Source organism: Mycteria americana, chromosome 3 (assembly GCF_035582795.1).
Source record: "Mycteria americana isolate JAX WOST 10 ecotype Jacksonville Zoo and Gardens chromosome 3, USCA_MyAme_1.0, whole genome shotgun sequence".
Taxonomy (NCBI): domain Eukaryota; kingdom Metazoa; phylum Chordata; class Aves; order Ciconiiformes; family Ciconiidae; genus Mycteria; species Mycteria americana.
Window position 1 is genome coordinate 148,461 of NC_134367.1, and position 16,664 is coordinate 165,124.

At 44.5% G+C, this 16,664-nt stretch overlaps 1 protein-coding gene across 5 annotated transcripts in view; it reads left to right on the top strand.

Moving 5' to 3' along the window:
* The window catches only part of IFT172 (intraflagellar transport 172), a 42,052-nt gene that overhangs the window by 1,645 nt on the left and 23,743 nt on the right, over nt 1–16,664 (top strand). For all 5 annotated transcript variants that reach the window (XM_075497504.1, XM_075497505.1, XM_075497506.1 and 2 more), the window contains 13 exons: nt 1,353–1,392; nt 4,181–4,246; nt 4,640–4,719; nt 6,194–6,281; nt 7,135–7,349; nt 7,446–7,569; nt 8,655–8,750; nt 9,642–9,803; nt 11,527–11,580; nt 12,103–12,206; nt 12,875–12,960; nt 13,475–13,587; nt 16,363–16,530. In XM_075497504.1, the coding sequence (XP_075353619.1) occupies nt 1,353–1,392; nt 4,181–4,246; nt 4,640–4,719; nt 6,194–6,281; nt 7,135–7,349; nt 7,446–7,569; nt 8,655–8,750; nt 9,642–9,803; nt 11,527–11,580; nt 12,103–12,206; nt 12,875–12,960; nt 13,475–13,587; nt 16,363–16,530 (1,396 nt within the window). The remainder of the gene's footprint in view (nt 1–1,352; nt 1,393–4,180; nt 4,247–4,639; nt 4,720–6,193; nt 6,282–7,134; nt 7,350–7,445; nt 7,570–8,654; nt 8,751–9,641; nt 9,804–11,526; nt 11,581–12,102; nt 12,207–12,874; nt 12,961–13,474; nt 13,588–16,362; nt 16,531–16,664) is intronic.

Sequence of the window (16,664 nt, forward strand, 5' to 3'; positions counted from 1 at the left end):
AGTATTCAAGGTGTGGCCTCACCAGTGCCAAGTACAGGGGGATGATCACTTGCCTAGTCCTGCTGGCCACACTGTTTCTGACACAAGCCAGGATGCTATTGGCCTTCTTGGCCACCTGGGCACACTGTCAGCTCATATTCAGCTGCCTATTGACCAATACCCCCAGGTCCTTTTCCACCAGGCAGCTTTCCAGCCACTCTTCCCCTAGCTTGTAGCATTGCATGGATTTGTTGTGACCCAGGTGCAAGACCTTGTTGAACCTCATACAACTGACCTCGGCCCATCGATCCAGCCTGTCCAGATCACTCTGTAGAGCTTCCTACCCTCAAGCAGATCAACACTCCCGCCCAACCTGGTGTCGTCTGCAAACTGACTGAGGGTCCCCTCGATCCCCTCGTCCAGGTTGTTGATAAAGATATTAAACAGAACTGGCACCAATACTGACCCCTGGGGAACACCACTTGTGACCGGCCACCAACTGGATTTAGCTCCATTCACCACAACTCTTTGGGCCTGGCCATCCAGCCAATTTTTTTACCCACCAAAGCATATGCCCGTCCAAGCCATGAGCAGCCAGTTTCTCCAGGAGAATGTTGTGGGAAATGGTGTCAAAGGCTTTAGTAAAGTCTTGGTAGACAACATCCACAGCCTTTCCCTCATCCACTAAGCAGGTCACCTTGTCACAGGAGGAGATCAGGTTAGTCAAGCAGGACCTGCCTTTCACAAACCCATGCTGACTGGGCCTGATTGCCTGGTTGTCCTGTACGTGCTGCGTGATGGCACTCAAGATGATCTGCTCCATAACCTTCCCTGGCACCGAGGTCAGATGGACAGGCCTGTAGTTCCCTGGATCCTCCTTCCAGCCCTTCCTGTAGATGTGCGTCACATTTGCCAACCTCCAGTCAACTGGGACCTCCCCGGTTAGCTAGGACTGCTGATAAAGGATTGAAAGTGGTTTGGTGAGCACTTCTCCCAGCTCCCTTGCTACCCTTGGGTGGATCCCATCCAGCCCCATAGACTTCTGTGGAGCTGTAGCTGTAAAGCCTATGCTCCTGCCCCTCTTTTATAGATGTGGAACTGTGGCACACACCTGCCTCACTTCAGCCTCATTTGCTGGCATGTGTTGTGCTGAAGGTGCTCAGAAAGGCAGGTCACCAGAATTTTGGAGCTCAGAAGTTGCTTTTTTTGCATTTTCTGCCTAAAGTTGGTTTGTGATAGTCGAACAGTGTACAAAACTTAAATGGCTTGTGTTTGGCAATCCTAAAACAGACTGAATACAAACAGTAAGGTATCCAGAATGGGCAGTATTACTAGCTTTGCTGATAGTCATTTTTGTCTACCTTTTTCTGCAGGGGTGACAAGAAAGTGATATGCAACAAGTTCATCCAAACGGTGAGACCCATACTCCTGTTTAACTCCATTTTCTCCAGCTTATGTAGGATAAAGACAATTAGCTGCCTCTCTGCTCATACTCACGGGTGTACTTGGCCAAACTATCAGTGGTACTTGATCTCCAAAAGGTAGATCCTAAGATAATATCTAAATTTTGAGGCATGTATTACTCACCAAGCTTCAGAGGCCTCATAATGCCTGGGTACAACACAGTAATTAATTGCTGAATGATCAATGCAGTCAATTACAAAACTTTGGGGACTACTTTAGGCATCAGTGGACAGAATGTTTTAAGGGAGTTAAAAGGAAAAATAGGAGAGACTCTGAGCCCAGCTATTTTTCACAGGTTGGCAAATCAAAGCCCCAAGATTCCATATTAACCAAAATGTAAAGTGTGCAGAATTCAGTCAAACTGCACAATTTACACATGTTCAAAGACCTCGGGTTTATCATTTCAGTCAGGTTATCTCCTTGGCCTTCTTTGTGCCTAGCTCTGCCTGCATGTGTCAGAGAGCACTCTACTCAGTAGGTCTCTGGCAAGGATAGTCCTAAGGTTGATGTAAGTATCTGGAAAAGGCAAAGGTGTTATAAATTCCTTGCACAGAAAACCATCTGTATGAGAAAATACCGTGCACTGACTAGTTCTTTTACCTTCAGGAGCAAATGTCCAGCAGCTGCCTTAGGTTTTCCATCCAGTTGCCATCACACTATGACCCCCACTTTCTCTGTGAGGAGTTCTCTGCTATGTAGATCCCTGAAGGAGCCAGTACCAGTTAGGGGGAGTCATCCTCCTGGGCCAAATCCCCAGAAGATGTAGGCAGAGCTGCTCCTATGGAGCTGCTGGAGTTTCTGTGCCAGGCGTTCTCAAGCTGCTTCTCAGGTGAAGAGCAGCCTCAGCCTCTCTATTGAAAGCCTACATCGCAGGGCTGGGTCGTGGCCCACCACAGCAGCTGCTCTTAGGGCAGCTTAGGAGGGCCCTCTAGCCTCTCTGAACACTCGTGCCTGGCTGCAGGAGGGAATCCTATGTAGTTCTGTTGCTCTGGCAATGAGTGAAAAAAGCTGTTGGTCAGCCTTTGTTTCTCTATGTTTGAGCTGCTGCGCTGAGTAGTCATGACACTGGAATAGAGCGTCATGAGGAAAAGAGAGCAAGAGGGGCTTGGTGTCCACTTGTCCCTTTGCTGAACATTGTGGTTATCCCAGGTGTAGGTACCCGTAGCCTCACTGGAGAATACTTTCGTTGTTTATTGCCTGCTGCCTGCCTGCTGGCAGGACTAGCATCCTGCCCCTCTGGCTCTCCTTTGCTGCAGCACCTGGCTAACAGCCTGGTGGGAGGCTGCTTGCCTCTCACAAGACTTAGATGCTGTGCACAGCATGTGTACAGTTTTTTGTATTTTTAATGTAGTGGTTCATTTGTCTTTTTTCTTATTCTCTCATTTCCCCCATGCCTTTTCTACCATTTCTATCATAATAAATCCTTTATTTTTTCTAATGCTGTATGTATGGTTTCTTACCACTGTGTCCAGTTTTCTCCTGTAACTAAGTATTGATATTTACAAATTTTTGGTGTGTTCAGTCAATATGAGAGATCATTTATTGAGCCCTTTCCCTCTCCTGCCATTTGCAAAACCTGTTGGGCACTCTTATACATCTTGTGAATACAGTGACGCTATTCTGCTCTGCTGGCAAGCAAGGCATTCTGCTAGAGGGTCAGGATGAGTATGTGCAAGTTTGAGTTTTTTACACAGGTAGCTGAGCACATTACCACTTTGTGAGGCTTGTTTCTAAGCTACCAGTGGGCTGCTTGTGGTTGTGTTAGACTGAAAATAAGCATCTGGCAGATAATGAGGGAAATATACGGATGTCTGGGAAACAGGTGTAATAAAAAATGGGTCTTGGTCATTGGTTGGACATATAAATTATGAGCAGCTTAGGTATCCAGGGACATTTTGGTATCTGATTGTAGCTGTGTTTGCTGATGTGAATGGTAAGAGTGGGGGATAGAAGGTGAGATGAATAAATGAGGCTGTATATATGTCTAAAGCAGGCCCAGATGCTTAAAATGGAACAGATGAGACAAGTGAGGCACAGTGCTGAACACCAGCTTTCTTATTGACTGAAATTCTTCAGTTCAAATGTGAAACGGTTTCATTAACTCTCTTGGCCCTCTCTAACAGTTGGGTTTCATGCTCAGCTTTATTCATGCGGACCCCCACCTCAGATTTTGAGAATACCTTTGGTTTGGATTTAATGAACCTGTTTCTGCCTGACCTAATTGGCAGCATTGGATAAACATCTTGCTTGTAAATTAAAAAATATAAAGACAGACTATTTCTGATTCATCAAATGAAAATCCAATGTACAAATATTCTCATATCTATTACAGAAGTTAGCAGAGTCAAATTATTTCTATGTTTTATACTTGTTGCAAAAAATCTTTTAAAATAGCCATGCTTTTGTACATTCAACAATAGCACGTGGAAAGCCACACATCTGATCAGTGAGTAATCCTCTCAGAAGAGCATCTATACTGAACACATCTGGTATAAATTTGATGCCCTGCTTTAGCCCTTCTGAGCCTGTTACTTTACCCCAGCTCACTGTTATCTAGTTCAAGCTTCAGCGTGTAGGGCCTCAATCCTACTCTAAGGTCTGTGCAAATGCCCCCATCTCTCCTCTTTCTTAGTCTGAGTGGTCTTACTGTTCATGAGCTGTCTTATGTAGCAATGGGGCAAGAAGCTTTCTAAGTAGGTTGGAGCTCTTATCTCTCTTTTTACCTCCTCCTTGGCAGAGTGCTGTGACCTGCTTATCGTGGCCAGCGGAGAATATCATTGTCTTTGGTCTTGCCGAAGGAAAGGTAGAGAAACTTGTTATTTGCTTGATTTTCTTTTCCATGGAGGGGCTACCAGGGCCTGCAAGCATCTGGGCTGTAGGGTAGGAGCCATTACTATGTGGCACTGGGCACAGAGTAGCAACAAAGGGATTACACCACTGACTTGAATTTTCTGGTTCTGGTTCCCAGTTAGTCCTTGTAGGTTCTACTGGATCACTTGGTCCTTTTCCCGAGCCTTTCTACAAATATGGAAGTGTGACTCCAACTTTTCCACTTCTTCTCCAACCTACGGGAAAGCAATGAGCTTCCTGTTATTTCTGGTGCTGATCATGGACTGGGAAACCTCTGGGGACATTACACTGAGGGAAATCCACATTCTGCATACAGAAGCAACATTGATCAGATTCTCTTTCTCAGGTTCGTTTAGCAAATACAAAGAACAACAAGTCTTCCACCATTTATGGGACAGATTCCTATGTGGTCTCACTAACTTCCAAGTGAGTATGGCATTGCTTTAGCCCACAACTGCTTTGGCTCAGTCTCCTACCCGCTATTGGCCCTGGCATAACTGGTGGCAGTATGGGAGGTTGCCAGAGTGTCTTTCTGCTGCCAGTTCCTTGTCAAGATAATAAAATACTGTGCTTCCCAGAAGGAATTCCTTCCTAAAATTTCATACCTGCCTATTCCATACTGGCCCATGCAGTTTGGTTGTCCGTCAAACACATTTCAGGATGCAAGTCCCCTTGAGATTACTTACATACATTGATTTATTTGAATCCATGACTTTATAAAGATTAAATTTGTCAGCTTCATCTAGCTAATTACTAACATTAGTCAAGTTTAAGGACTAAAAAAAGTAAAAATATTCTGCCATATAAAACTGTGACTAGGCTATAATTAGAAACATGCAATTTTAAATTATTTTAATTAGATTTCATTTTAACTACTTTGGTTTCCTTTACCTAAAAAATTTAAGATATGTCATGGTCCTAGCAGTGGGATTTTCACTAAATGATGTTATTCTGTTTTTTGAGTGCTAAATAAATTTAAAAAAACTAAAGCTAGTCTAGGACTCTGACTTCCTACTGCTGAGAAATCCCTCCAAAGTCTGTCTGTCTTTGCCTCTATTCCAGAGGGTTTCTATTTCCTCTCTCTCTCTTCTTCTCTCTTCACCCTCCCCTTCCCCCACATCTCTTCCCTGCTTCCCCTTCTCTCCTCCTCCCCCAGTTCCCCCCTCCCCTTATTTTATTTCTAAGCACAGCTCATGCTGTTATTGTTATGGTATCAATGACAAATCTGGGATTGCAATCAACAGAAGGCAGATGTATGCTTCCTGGATTGTTACAGTGTTCATAGAATTTGTATTCTTTACTTGAATCACCATTAAAAAGTGTTCTTTCTGGGTACATTGCGTTAGGCCTGTTTCCTCTTCCTTGCTCTCTTCTCCCTGCTTGTGTCAAGAATTACCCAAGATATTAATGCTACAAATAATGGACATGGACATAGGCCTGGAGTGTTTGTTCAGATGGTTTTTCTCTAAATTGTGTTGCTTTTAGGGATTCCTGGCATCACAATATCCAGCATCACCTCTGGAACAGTTCCAATGCAAGGGTTGTTTGATATACCTTGCTATAAAAAGTTGTGTGCATAGCCATTATTCCACTTAAGGTTACTTAGCCTTTCTGTGTTTTAGTAATACAGAAAGTTGGTTATTGTGATTTTACATGATGAAGATACTTAACTGGCCACTCACCTTTCCACTCTCCATACTTTTGTCTGCTTTGTTTTTACAGACACTGATACAGGTACTAGGTATTCTCGTGTTCATCACCCAGCTTGTCTTTGGTGAAAGTTCCTTTGATGAGGAACATCAGCGATGACCCTGGGACTGGCTCCTCTGGGCAGGGATATGAAAACAAAGGTGCAAGTCTTACTGCAATGTTGCATCATCCTGTCTGTGTTTCTTTGCAGTGTGTCAGGGAAGGGAATCCTGTCTGGCCATGCAGATGGAACCATAGTACGCTTCTTCTTTGATGATGAGGGCTCAGGTGAATCACAGGTATCAAAGATCCTTCTTCAATGAGCAAAATTCCTGTTTGCACAGCCTACTCCCCAGCTCAAGAGCTCTGGAAAAGGATCAGGCCATGGAGGGAGTGCAAGTCTGGAGAGGAGCTATAGTCTGTGCTTGCTAGCATAGGTTTTTCGGAGCATTGATGAAGACAGAAGAGTGACTAGATGCTTTGAAATACACTGAGTGTGGTGGTAAGAGGGGAAGTTATGTTTTTGTGTATGAGACGTAACGCTTTTCAAGTGTCTGGAAGATCTGATGTTAGAGTGTCCAGGAGAATGATGTTTGAATGGGTAGGGTTCCAGGGAATAGCTATTGTTGTCTTCTCACTAAGCAATGTATAGTTATGCCAGTTAACTTTGAATCCCAAGTTCACACTCTGTCTGCAGACAGGGTACTCTAGGCACCCAGCATTTCTCCAGAGTGTCCTGCTCCTCCCTAAAAGGAGTAGTCTCTGTGCTTCAGGCTGTGGTGAGGGAATGATATTCTCACTCAGATCTTTTCTCTCCAACTGAAGCAGTTTGAGCATGTCTGCTCTAGCATGATATCCTGAAGGCCCATATATACTCTGCTATGTTAAGAGTGCATCCCATTCTAGTTAATGGTACTGGTCTTTTTACTGGCATCAGGAATCTTCTCTCCTAGTTAAATGAATGGAATAGTTGATGCATCTCTCAGTTCTGGTTTCTGTTTACAGACTGGGGCAGGCAGACAAAGCAACTTGACTTTGACTTGACTTTACAAAAGGGCCTCACACTGGTCTCGTTATGATAGCTGAATACAGAGGCCAGTTGGGGGCTAGAGCCATTCACGTTTTCAGGATGTTCTTTCTTGTCTAATGTAGGGTAAGTTGGCGACGCATCCCTGTCCTCCTTATGCCCTCGCCTGGGCTTCCAACAGCATTGTGGCTGCAGGCTGCGATAAGAAGATTGTAGCTTATGGGAAGGAGGGCAATGTGATTCAAACCTTTGACTATAGCCGGGACTCATCAGAGAAGGAATTCACCACAGCAGCTGCCAGTCCTGGCGGCCAGTCTGTCGTCATTGGCAGCTATGATAGGTATGGTGCCTGATGGTAAAGTCTCCTCTTTATAGTGCTTTCTTCTTCAACCATACACAGTTCTTCATATCTCTGGTTTCTCATCTCTTCTCACAGGTTAAGGGTTTTGAACTGGAGCCCACGCCGCAGTGCCTGGGAGGAAGGCAAACCCAAAGAAATTGCTCACCTGTACACCATTACAGCTTTAGCATGGAAGAGGGATGGTTCACGGATCTGTGCGGTTTGTATCATCAGTCAGTAACTTTGAGCCCATGAGTCACACACCAGGCACAGTCTTGTGCATGCTCCTGAGAACAAAGTGATGTGATACAGGGAGGACTTATGAGAGCGGTCACACTATCACCTAGGAGTGCAATGCAAGGTGCCTAGGCTGAGACCTTGTGCAAGGGACAGTGCTGCAGTCAGATGTGCAGTGTGCAGAGTATGAACCTGGAAAATATCATGGACGATTGTGTAATGGCTCATTGGCAGCAGCAGTCCTTTTTTCACAGAAGCATAATAAGGTCAGCATAGCTTCTCTAGAGCAGCCTCATGAGCATTCTTTCCTCTGAGCACCTGTGAGAAGCAGTATAAAAACTGATCTTATACTCTATGTTTATGTGCTATGTTTTCAGTTCAGAGTTGTCTTTCTTCTACTTTCAGTCACTGAGCCTTGATCTGCCTTTCTCTATTAAGTTAAATAATTCTTTAAAGCTTTTTAAATTAACCTTTCTGCAAATCTTTCTGTATTAAGTTGAATAACTCTTTAAAGCACTTAAATTACTTAGGACGGTTGCCATTTACAACTTTTCTGTAGTAGTTTTTGCATCTTTTTATGTTCAACAAAATCAAGAATCCTTGAAATATTTTCTGATAGATAATTAATTGAACATGTGAACGATTACTTGCAGAGAAGGGGAAGGGACTAAGGAATAGGAGAGCAGTGAAAGGAATGGGTGAAAGGAAAGGATTCTGCTGGAAGGGAGGAGAGCTTGGGAGGCTGGGAGAGGGAGAAGTGGGAAATAGAGGGAGATACTGGGAAAGATGACGATAAAGGTAATGTTTAACCCCTCCTCTTGCTCTGCCATGTACGTGGCAGTATTTGGTAAGCTCTGTTTCTCTGAGAATTTCTCAATCTTTCTGTTCTCTCAAGAAAGTCAAGATAGGGCTGGTCCTCATGCATCTGGGGGCTTGAGCCTTGTTCCCCAGAGCAGCCAAGACCTGTGGATTTCTGTCTCACCTCTGATCCTCTTCATGTAAGTAGGGTCTGGAATATGTCTCCTTAACAGAATTGACTGACTGTGTGTAATGTGTTTGTTTTCCCAGGGCACTCTGTGTGGAGGAGTTGAACAATTTGACTGCTGCCTTCGCAGAAGCATTTACAAAAATAAATTTGAAATTACATATGTAGGACCAAGCCAGGTAAGAGAATATCCAATGAGGTAATGTCTCTTGATAAAAATGGGATACTTACTAAAACTAGACATATGTGGAGTTCTTGGTGCCATCAGCTTCTTTCCTGTCCATCATCTGTCTCCAGTCCTTGGCCCAATCATTCAGATTCCTTGTAATCAGCTGAGGGAACCTTGTAAATTCTGTACAGTCATTAGCTTCACCCCCAATAAAACTACTTGAAAGAGTTGGGAGTGATGGTGTATTTCTCTGAGTCCATTTACCTCATTCCCTCCTCCCTTTAAAGCAGTTACACTGCCTTGAAAAATACGCACCAAAATTGGCACAGCAAATTGCCAAAGTATTTTAGGTACACATCTGCACCTATGGTTTGTTCATAGCAACTTGTCGGGAAAGGCATAGGGAATATTCCAGGGACAAGGTCAAGGCTGGGTGGAAATTGGCTAGGAGCAAAGACAATGGAGTCTATTCCTACCTTGTGAATTTATGTGGGGTACCTCCATGCCAGGTGCAGCCTCCTTAAGTGGTTTAATTTCAGCCAACTTTACCTGGCTCAAAATCAGGTAGTAAGGGTGAGCTAGCAGTCTAGGCACCCCTCTGTAGTCAGTGGAGAGAGAGCAGGACTCTCAGAGAGTGACTCATCCTTGGGGGCCTGAGTAGTCCTCCAATTAGGCTAGAAACTTCTAAATGGAGGGTGAGGATCTCACACTTCTACTACAGTTGTCATCCCATACAAAAGGAATGGTAAGGTTTCTTTAAAAAGCAGAGTGAAATAATGTGAGGAGACATCTAAATATCCAAATATCATCTGTTGCATAATCTTCCATGGGTCAAGAAGTCTGTGTTCTTCCTCTGTGCATGGAAAGAGGGCCTCATATTGCTTTTTCCCACTATCTCTAGGTCATTGTGAAGAACCTCTCAACAGGAAGTCGAGTTGTGTTGAAATCCCAGTATGGTTATGAGATTGATGAGGTGAAGATCTTAGGGAAAGACAGATATCTGGTGGCCCATACCTCAGACACATTACTGCTGGGTGACATCAGCTCCAACAAGCTCAGTGAGGTACTGGAAAATCTGTGGCATTTCCCGAGTGTCAAATGCTTAGCTTTGTAACTCAAAGGATATGTTTTCTGCATGGGAACAATACATTTATTTTCAAAGAATTATAGAATAATTCAGATTGGAAGGGACCTTGGGAGGTCTCTTACCAAACTTCCTACCCAAAGGAAGGTCAGCGTTAAATTCACATGTGGCTCAGGGCTTTAGCCAGGTTGGTCTTGAAAAGCTTCAAGGATGGCGATCCCACGGTTTCTCTGGTTCCCTGTTCCAATGCTTTACTGTCCTCAAGGGGGCAAGCTTTTTTCCTAAGTCTCACTGGAATCTCTGTTTTAATTTATGATTGTTTCTCACCCTTTCACTGTACATCTGCCAAAAAAATCCTGGCATCACCTTATTAGAGATCTCTTAAGCCTTCCTTTCTCCAGGCTGAAGAAGCCCAATTCCTTCAGCCCCTCTTCATAGTGTAGTGCATGTACTTCAACCCCAACCATCTTGATGGCATTCTGCTGAACTTGATTCAGTTTATCAATGTCTTTCTTGTACTGAGGGGCCCAAAACTGGATGCTGTACATACATACATTCCAAATCTGAATATATGAATCTTAGTGTATTTTTTAAAAAAAAAAAACAATTCAGAAAAAGCATTCATGACTGCAGTACCACAGCTTATGCCAGTACCATTTCTGGTACCAAACAATTCATACAAGACTCACAGTGCACTGAGTGCTGAGCCTATGTGCCAAGCCTGGAGAATGTGGGCAGTAGGTTAGTGTCTGATAAAAGTATTAAATAGGCTTCAGGATGTATTTGCTTTGTTCACACAGGTATCATGTACTTTTAATCAGGCTAATGGTGTGCTAATCAATCTAGCTGGGAGCAGGAGATCCTGACTACAGATTTGAGTTGGAGGATACTGATGCTTGGTAATCCAACTGAAAATCTGCCCAGACTAAATCTCCCAGGTTTCTCTACATCATACTGCACAGAGGGGTTTTTCTTTCACTTCTTATAAAGAATAGGGTTGTGAGTAGTCATTTACCATCTTGCAGTCTCACTGGAGTTTTTTTGAAGTAGTGACTTGGAGCTCTTGCTCAAGAACGGAAAAGGACAGCTGCAGCGTTGGCTTTCAGTTTTCTGCCTCTCTGACCACTTGCCTGTTGTCATCACAGTAACTATTGCATTATCCAGTGCTCTTCTCAAATTTTGAATCAGCTGGTCCCCCACTGGCACTATGCTGATCAGTCATTGCTAACATTACCCCAAGAAAGAAAGGTTTCAGCTACATGTACAAGATTCTGCCCCCACAAATGGTAGCACTGATTCTGTGGAAAAGATTTATGGAGGCAAAGAGGCTGTTGGGGGTGCTTTTTATAATAAAGTAAGTCTGAGGAAGGTGGAGAAGCGCCTCTCAAAGAATAGGCTAGAGGGAGTACATTGGTCACATAAAGTCCTCTTGTCCAGAACGCAATAAGATACTACACAAAGAGAACAGGAATCTGAAGCAGAGGTTAAAAAAAGGAGAGGGAAGTGAGGAACTTGCAAGATGGGAATGACTGAACAACAGTGTTGACAGCTGAAGTGCTGGAACATGATCCCTTCTGCAGTGTAATTCTTGCTATCTGTTATGGCAGTTGAGAGCTGGACAGTAGACCACAATGCCTGCAACCTGGTCCCCTGCAGGAGCTGTCAGCCTGGCATTTGCTCACTCCATGCCATTGCTTTGTAGGTAGCCTGGCAAGGATCTGGAGGGAATGAGAAGTTCTTCTTTGACAATGAGAACGTAAGTTGAATGGGACAGGATGCTACCCATGAATGGTGAGTAAAGCAGTGTGTGCACAGGCAGAGAAAGTGTCAACTGCACTTCTGGAAAATCCTGTTTCTCAGCAGTTTCCTGGACTTACCCTCTCCATGCAGATCCTGATATGATTCCTCCCCATAATTGCCTTTTCCACATGCCAGGTACAGAACAAACTCAGTGTGGGGACTGTCAAGTTATACAAGTCATAACCCTATAGGAGAGAGGAGCAATAAAAAAGCAACAGCCAGAGGATGTTAGAGGTATGGAATACAGCTGTCAGGGTGACAGCTTGGCTCCTGCAGGACTGATAGGGCCAGAAATAAAATTGCCAACTCTGAGGAAAAGCTGGCAGCCACAACAGGAAGCCAAGGACAATTCCTTACTCATCCCAGAGGGTTTGAATTCAGACTTGTGTGCAGCAGAGTTCTTTTCTGCACACCTCACTGGTAGGTATGTGTGCTTACCTGGCTTTTCTGTAAGAGTGTACTCCCTTCTCACCTTCAGGTCTGCATGATCTTTAATGCTGGAGAGCTGACACTGGTGGAATATGGAAGCAATGACATCCTGGGGTCTGTCCGCACAGAGTTCATGAACCCTCATCTTGTCAGGTAAGTGTCCCACCTGCCTGTGTGGGCAGTACAGGCATTTTGTGAGAGTGACCTCAGATATATACACTTGGAAGTGTCCCACTCTGTAGAACACGGCCCCCAGACGCTGGGACCTGAGTAATCTGCTTCTAATAGTGACCAGTGGTGGGGTTTAATTGCTCGGTTTACCTAATGGTAAAGTTGTAGAAACACAAGAGACCATTTTCCTCTGATACATGCTTATTGAAGCCTGACTTGCCTATTGCTGAAGAAGGACCTCCTGTGCATGTACTCAGACATCTCTGCATCCAGCTGGTCCTAGTACATCATTATCAGGGACTCTAGATACCAGTAGGACCTCCTCTGTCCCCCTGAAATACCATATTCCATTTTCTGATTTGAGAGAAGGGAGGATCATGGGCTGCTCAGAGGTGGAAGCAGCATAACTGATTTGCTACTGGGGCCCCTGGTTCCAGAGGGGCAGCTTCCAGAGTGAAGCTGTGAATCAGAAAGGTTTGTTCTCATTTGAGGCAGCCGTAGGTACTGTGCAAGAGTCACAGGTCAGAGAACTGCAAGAGGCTCCATGTGTTTGGGGAAACTGGGGGTAAGTCTGGGAGGGACTACGTGATTCAGTCGTGTGAATTTGGAGAGTAGTAAAGGTAACGGTCATCATTCCCTTCAAATAATAGTGTCCGTATCAATGAGAGACAGCAGAGAGGCGTGAAGGAGAACAAGAGACTGGCTTATCTGATAGACATCAAGACTGTAGCAACAGGTGAATATAAACCTCCCTCTGCTGTATTTTGCCAGCCTTCCTGATTCCTTTGTATTTTCTGTGGCAGGCAGCATATCCCTGAAGGCCCTCTTTGCATTCACTCTACCAAGCAGCAGATTCCTGAAGCCCCACTTTGTGTTCACTCTGCCTGGCAGCAGACCACTAGGGACCAGGCTGCCCTGCTTTTGGCAGGCTGGGTGTCTGGTGTGGACACAGCTGTGGGGTGGCTGTGACTGTGTCCTGGACCTGAGATTCTGTGCAGTTCAGCATGATGATATTGCTGCCTGCACTGCCTGTGATTTGTGCACGCTCACAGAAGGGTGGAGAGAGTTACTGCTGTTGATAAGGCATCAAGATAAGTCACTGCAGTCTGCTTTTCATGTCACAGAGTGTTTGCCAGCAGGTCCTGCCCTAATTAGGTCCCAGGCACCTGATCCCCATGGGAAAGCATTGAATGTTCAGCACTTTGGGGCACAGTAGGTACTTACACTCTCTTCTTTCTTTCCTTCCCAAGTGGACCTTGTTGATGGCTACAGCGCTGGCACTACCAGCCATGACAGCAAGATTGATTGGCTGGAGCTGAATGAAACAGGCCACAAACTACTCTTCAGGGACAAGAAGATGAGGGTGAGGCAGGTGCATCTGGGGGAGTGTGGCAAGATGGCATGCCTGGGGAGAGGTAAAGACAGATATGCCTGAATGGAGGGAGGGAGGTGAGAAACACATCTGAGGTACTCCTGATTTTTTGACCATTCCTTTGAGGAACATAGACCATGTTCAGATTGCATGAGCTGGCAGCATAGCATGTTTGGTCTTGAGTCATAGCTAATTCTGAAGTTAGTTACTAGACACCTTGCTCCATCTCATCACACCTGAAAGTGAAGATCATAGACACTTCTGCTGTGAGATGGAGACAAGTGGATTCATCTCAGGATGAGGACCCTAATGTTGCACTTAAACATGTAAATTTAAAAAAGGTGTTCTCTGCAACAGCTTGGCTTATGTCTGTAAGATGAACTCTCTAATTCTCTAAAACAGCGTAGCCACAACCAAATAGCTTGTTCGGTATGGCCCTTGGCTTGTGCTGATTCCCAGACCATGACTGAATGTTGTCTGGGAGAGTACTAGTAAGCCCAGGACAAAACTATGCCCAAAATCATGGTAATGGTTTCACGCTACAGATTATGATGTGCAGGTACTCACTTCATGTCCTAGCCATGTTTAGTTTAACTGTACAGATACAGCTGAAGAAACTCACTGCAGCAGGCCAGAAGATGTATTTATCAATTGTATTACAGTTCCACTCAGTTCACTATCAATCCCTCTTCACTGTTATGAAGGTAAGGCTCCTTTGACCACTTGACTTCATTTGCTCCTCTTGTCACAAGAGTGTCCTGAGAAGACAACATGCCCCTCTTGACAATGGTGTAATTCACATCTGGAATTTCTGTGCAGGTGTCCCAGATGCTGTGGTAGACCCCAGCTATAGCACTGCAGCTCATCACAGGATGGTTTTAATTGCTCCAGAGTTCAGATCCCACTGGGGGCTGTCAGTCTGCAGTAGAATATTTCCATGTTGGCTGTACCTCTCTCCTTAGTCCAAGGATGGGTGAAGTATTATGTTCATACATGCATATGTGTTGAAATCCCTGAGAACTTTCTCAGCTTCATCTCAGAAGAAACTTTGAATTCACCCCTCACACTTCAGACAGGAACCCCAGGCTTCTTCACAGAGCTGCTCTTCCTTCGTCATTTTTGGCAGCTTGACCCCTACAATCGTACAGCCTGCTACAACTGTAGATTGTAGGGGGTGCAACAATATCTTCTTGCTTGGGAATCACAGATCTCCAATGAATTACCTGTCTGCTTGTTATCAGTCACACACAGGCTGATTCATTGCTGCCAAGCTTATCAGCTAGCAACCAAAGTGCTCAACTTTGTAGCCAAAGATTGCAGTGCATACATCTGCTGCCTCACAAACTCTTTACCACAGCCTTCTCTCACAAGAGTGTGCTGGAGGTAGGCTTTCTTGCACAAAGACTGTAGTTCTGGTTCTGGGCCATCACAGAACAAGGACTCCTACAAGTACTTTGTGATTTCAGAGAAATAGAAGGAGCAGCCCAATGTGGATTTGCAAAAAATGTAATGCCTGCATCTGCATTAGAGCGTCTCTCTAATCAAGACCCTCTTAACTCTCAGAAGGAGGATTATTCCTTGTCTACAGCTCTTTAGGACACTACTTTCACATATCCATAAAAGTATCAATCAAGAAAGACCTTCACTACAAAGGAGACTGAATCACTGCCTGTAGCAAGGGCTTCTGTTTGTGCTCTGCTGCACTGATACTCTTCAGAAAGGTACTAACAGTGATTACAGCCTGCACCAGATGAAGCAGGCTTCTGTTTGTGATATGTATGTTTCCACAAGGCTGTATATGTCCTATCATGTGAGAAGAGAGAACTTTCCCAGCAACATATCTTTTTATATTTATTTCTGTACTCTTGTTCAGTTTATGTTTGGGTCCTCTAATTCACTGTCTCAACAAGAGGCAGTAGCATCATCAAGATTACTGTTGCCTGTTCTGGCTTCTTTTCAGGCCTCTCAAGAGGCAGCCCCTTCATTAAATACTGCCACCAGCCTAAATCAGACAGTACCATGATTCTCCTAAGCTGTGTCTGTACATATTTCTCCAACCAGTTTGGTACAGACTGAAACAGGGACTTTCTTGTTCTCTTTTGACTGGTATGTCATGAGACTAGCACTATTCTCTTTTCTTTTTCTCATCTTTGCTAGGTGAGGACAATTGTGACAAGGAGCAGAGACAGCCTAGGACTTTTAAGTTACAAGGCATCATACATCTTTGTTATGCCATGTGTCAGGTTACACCTTCCAAATTGTCAGGTTTGTTTCAGGGCAGTGTATTCTACAAACACCCTCTCACCTTATTGGCAACAGTTGTTGCAATATAACTCTACCTAGGATGGACAGTTCAGCCCAGAACTGCAGAGGAAGGCCCTTCTTGGTCCCCTGGTTTGTTTGCATGAAGGACTTAAGAGACCATGCTCCTGTTCCAGCTCTGCAACTAACAGGGAACTGAAGTAGCACAAGGCATATTCTGGTGTGTATACTTATGTGCCTAGCAATAAGGAAGGCAGGATCTGAGCATGCTGCTTAAGATACTGCAAGCATTAAAAAAGATCTTAAGACTACAGTAATGTGTGTAAATAACAGTGTGGAAGTTTGGGAACTTTGGGAAGTGGGAATTGTCTTGGAAAAAGTCTGATTCCTGGTTGGTAGTATCTGTTTACAAGATGCTTGCTCAGATGTTCCTGCCATGTTCATGTGAGCCAGCAGCCCAGGCATGAGCCCAGCTGAGCCTTTTTCTCCTCTTCCCCCCTCTAGCTGCAGCTCTATGACATTGAAAGCGGCACCAAGACTACCATTTTGAACTATTGCTCCTATGTGCAGTGGGTCCCTGGCAGTGATGTGGTGGTGGCTCAGAACAGAAACAGCCTCTGCATTTGGTATAACATTGATGCTCCAGAGCGAGTCACCATGTTTCCTCTGAAGGTAAAACTCTGGAGAGTTTGATTACCTCCAGCAGTTTCTGTTACTTCTTGTTCACATGTGTGGGAATAGTCAGGGTGGTATTGCAGAATGGAGACAGAAGGGAACTGCTAGTTTCTCCTGGACAAAATACAAGC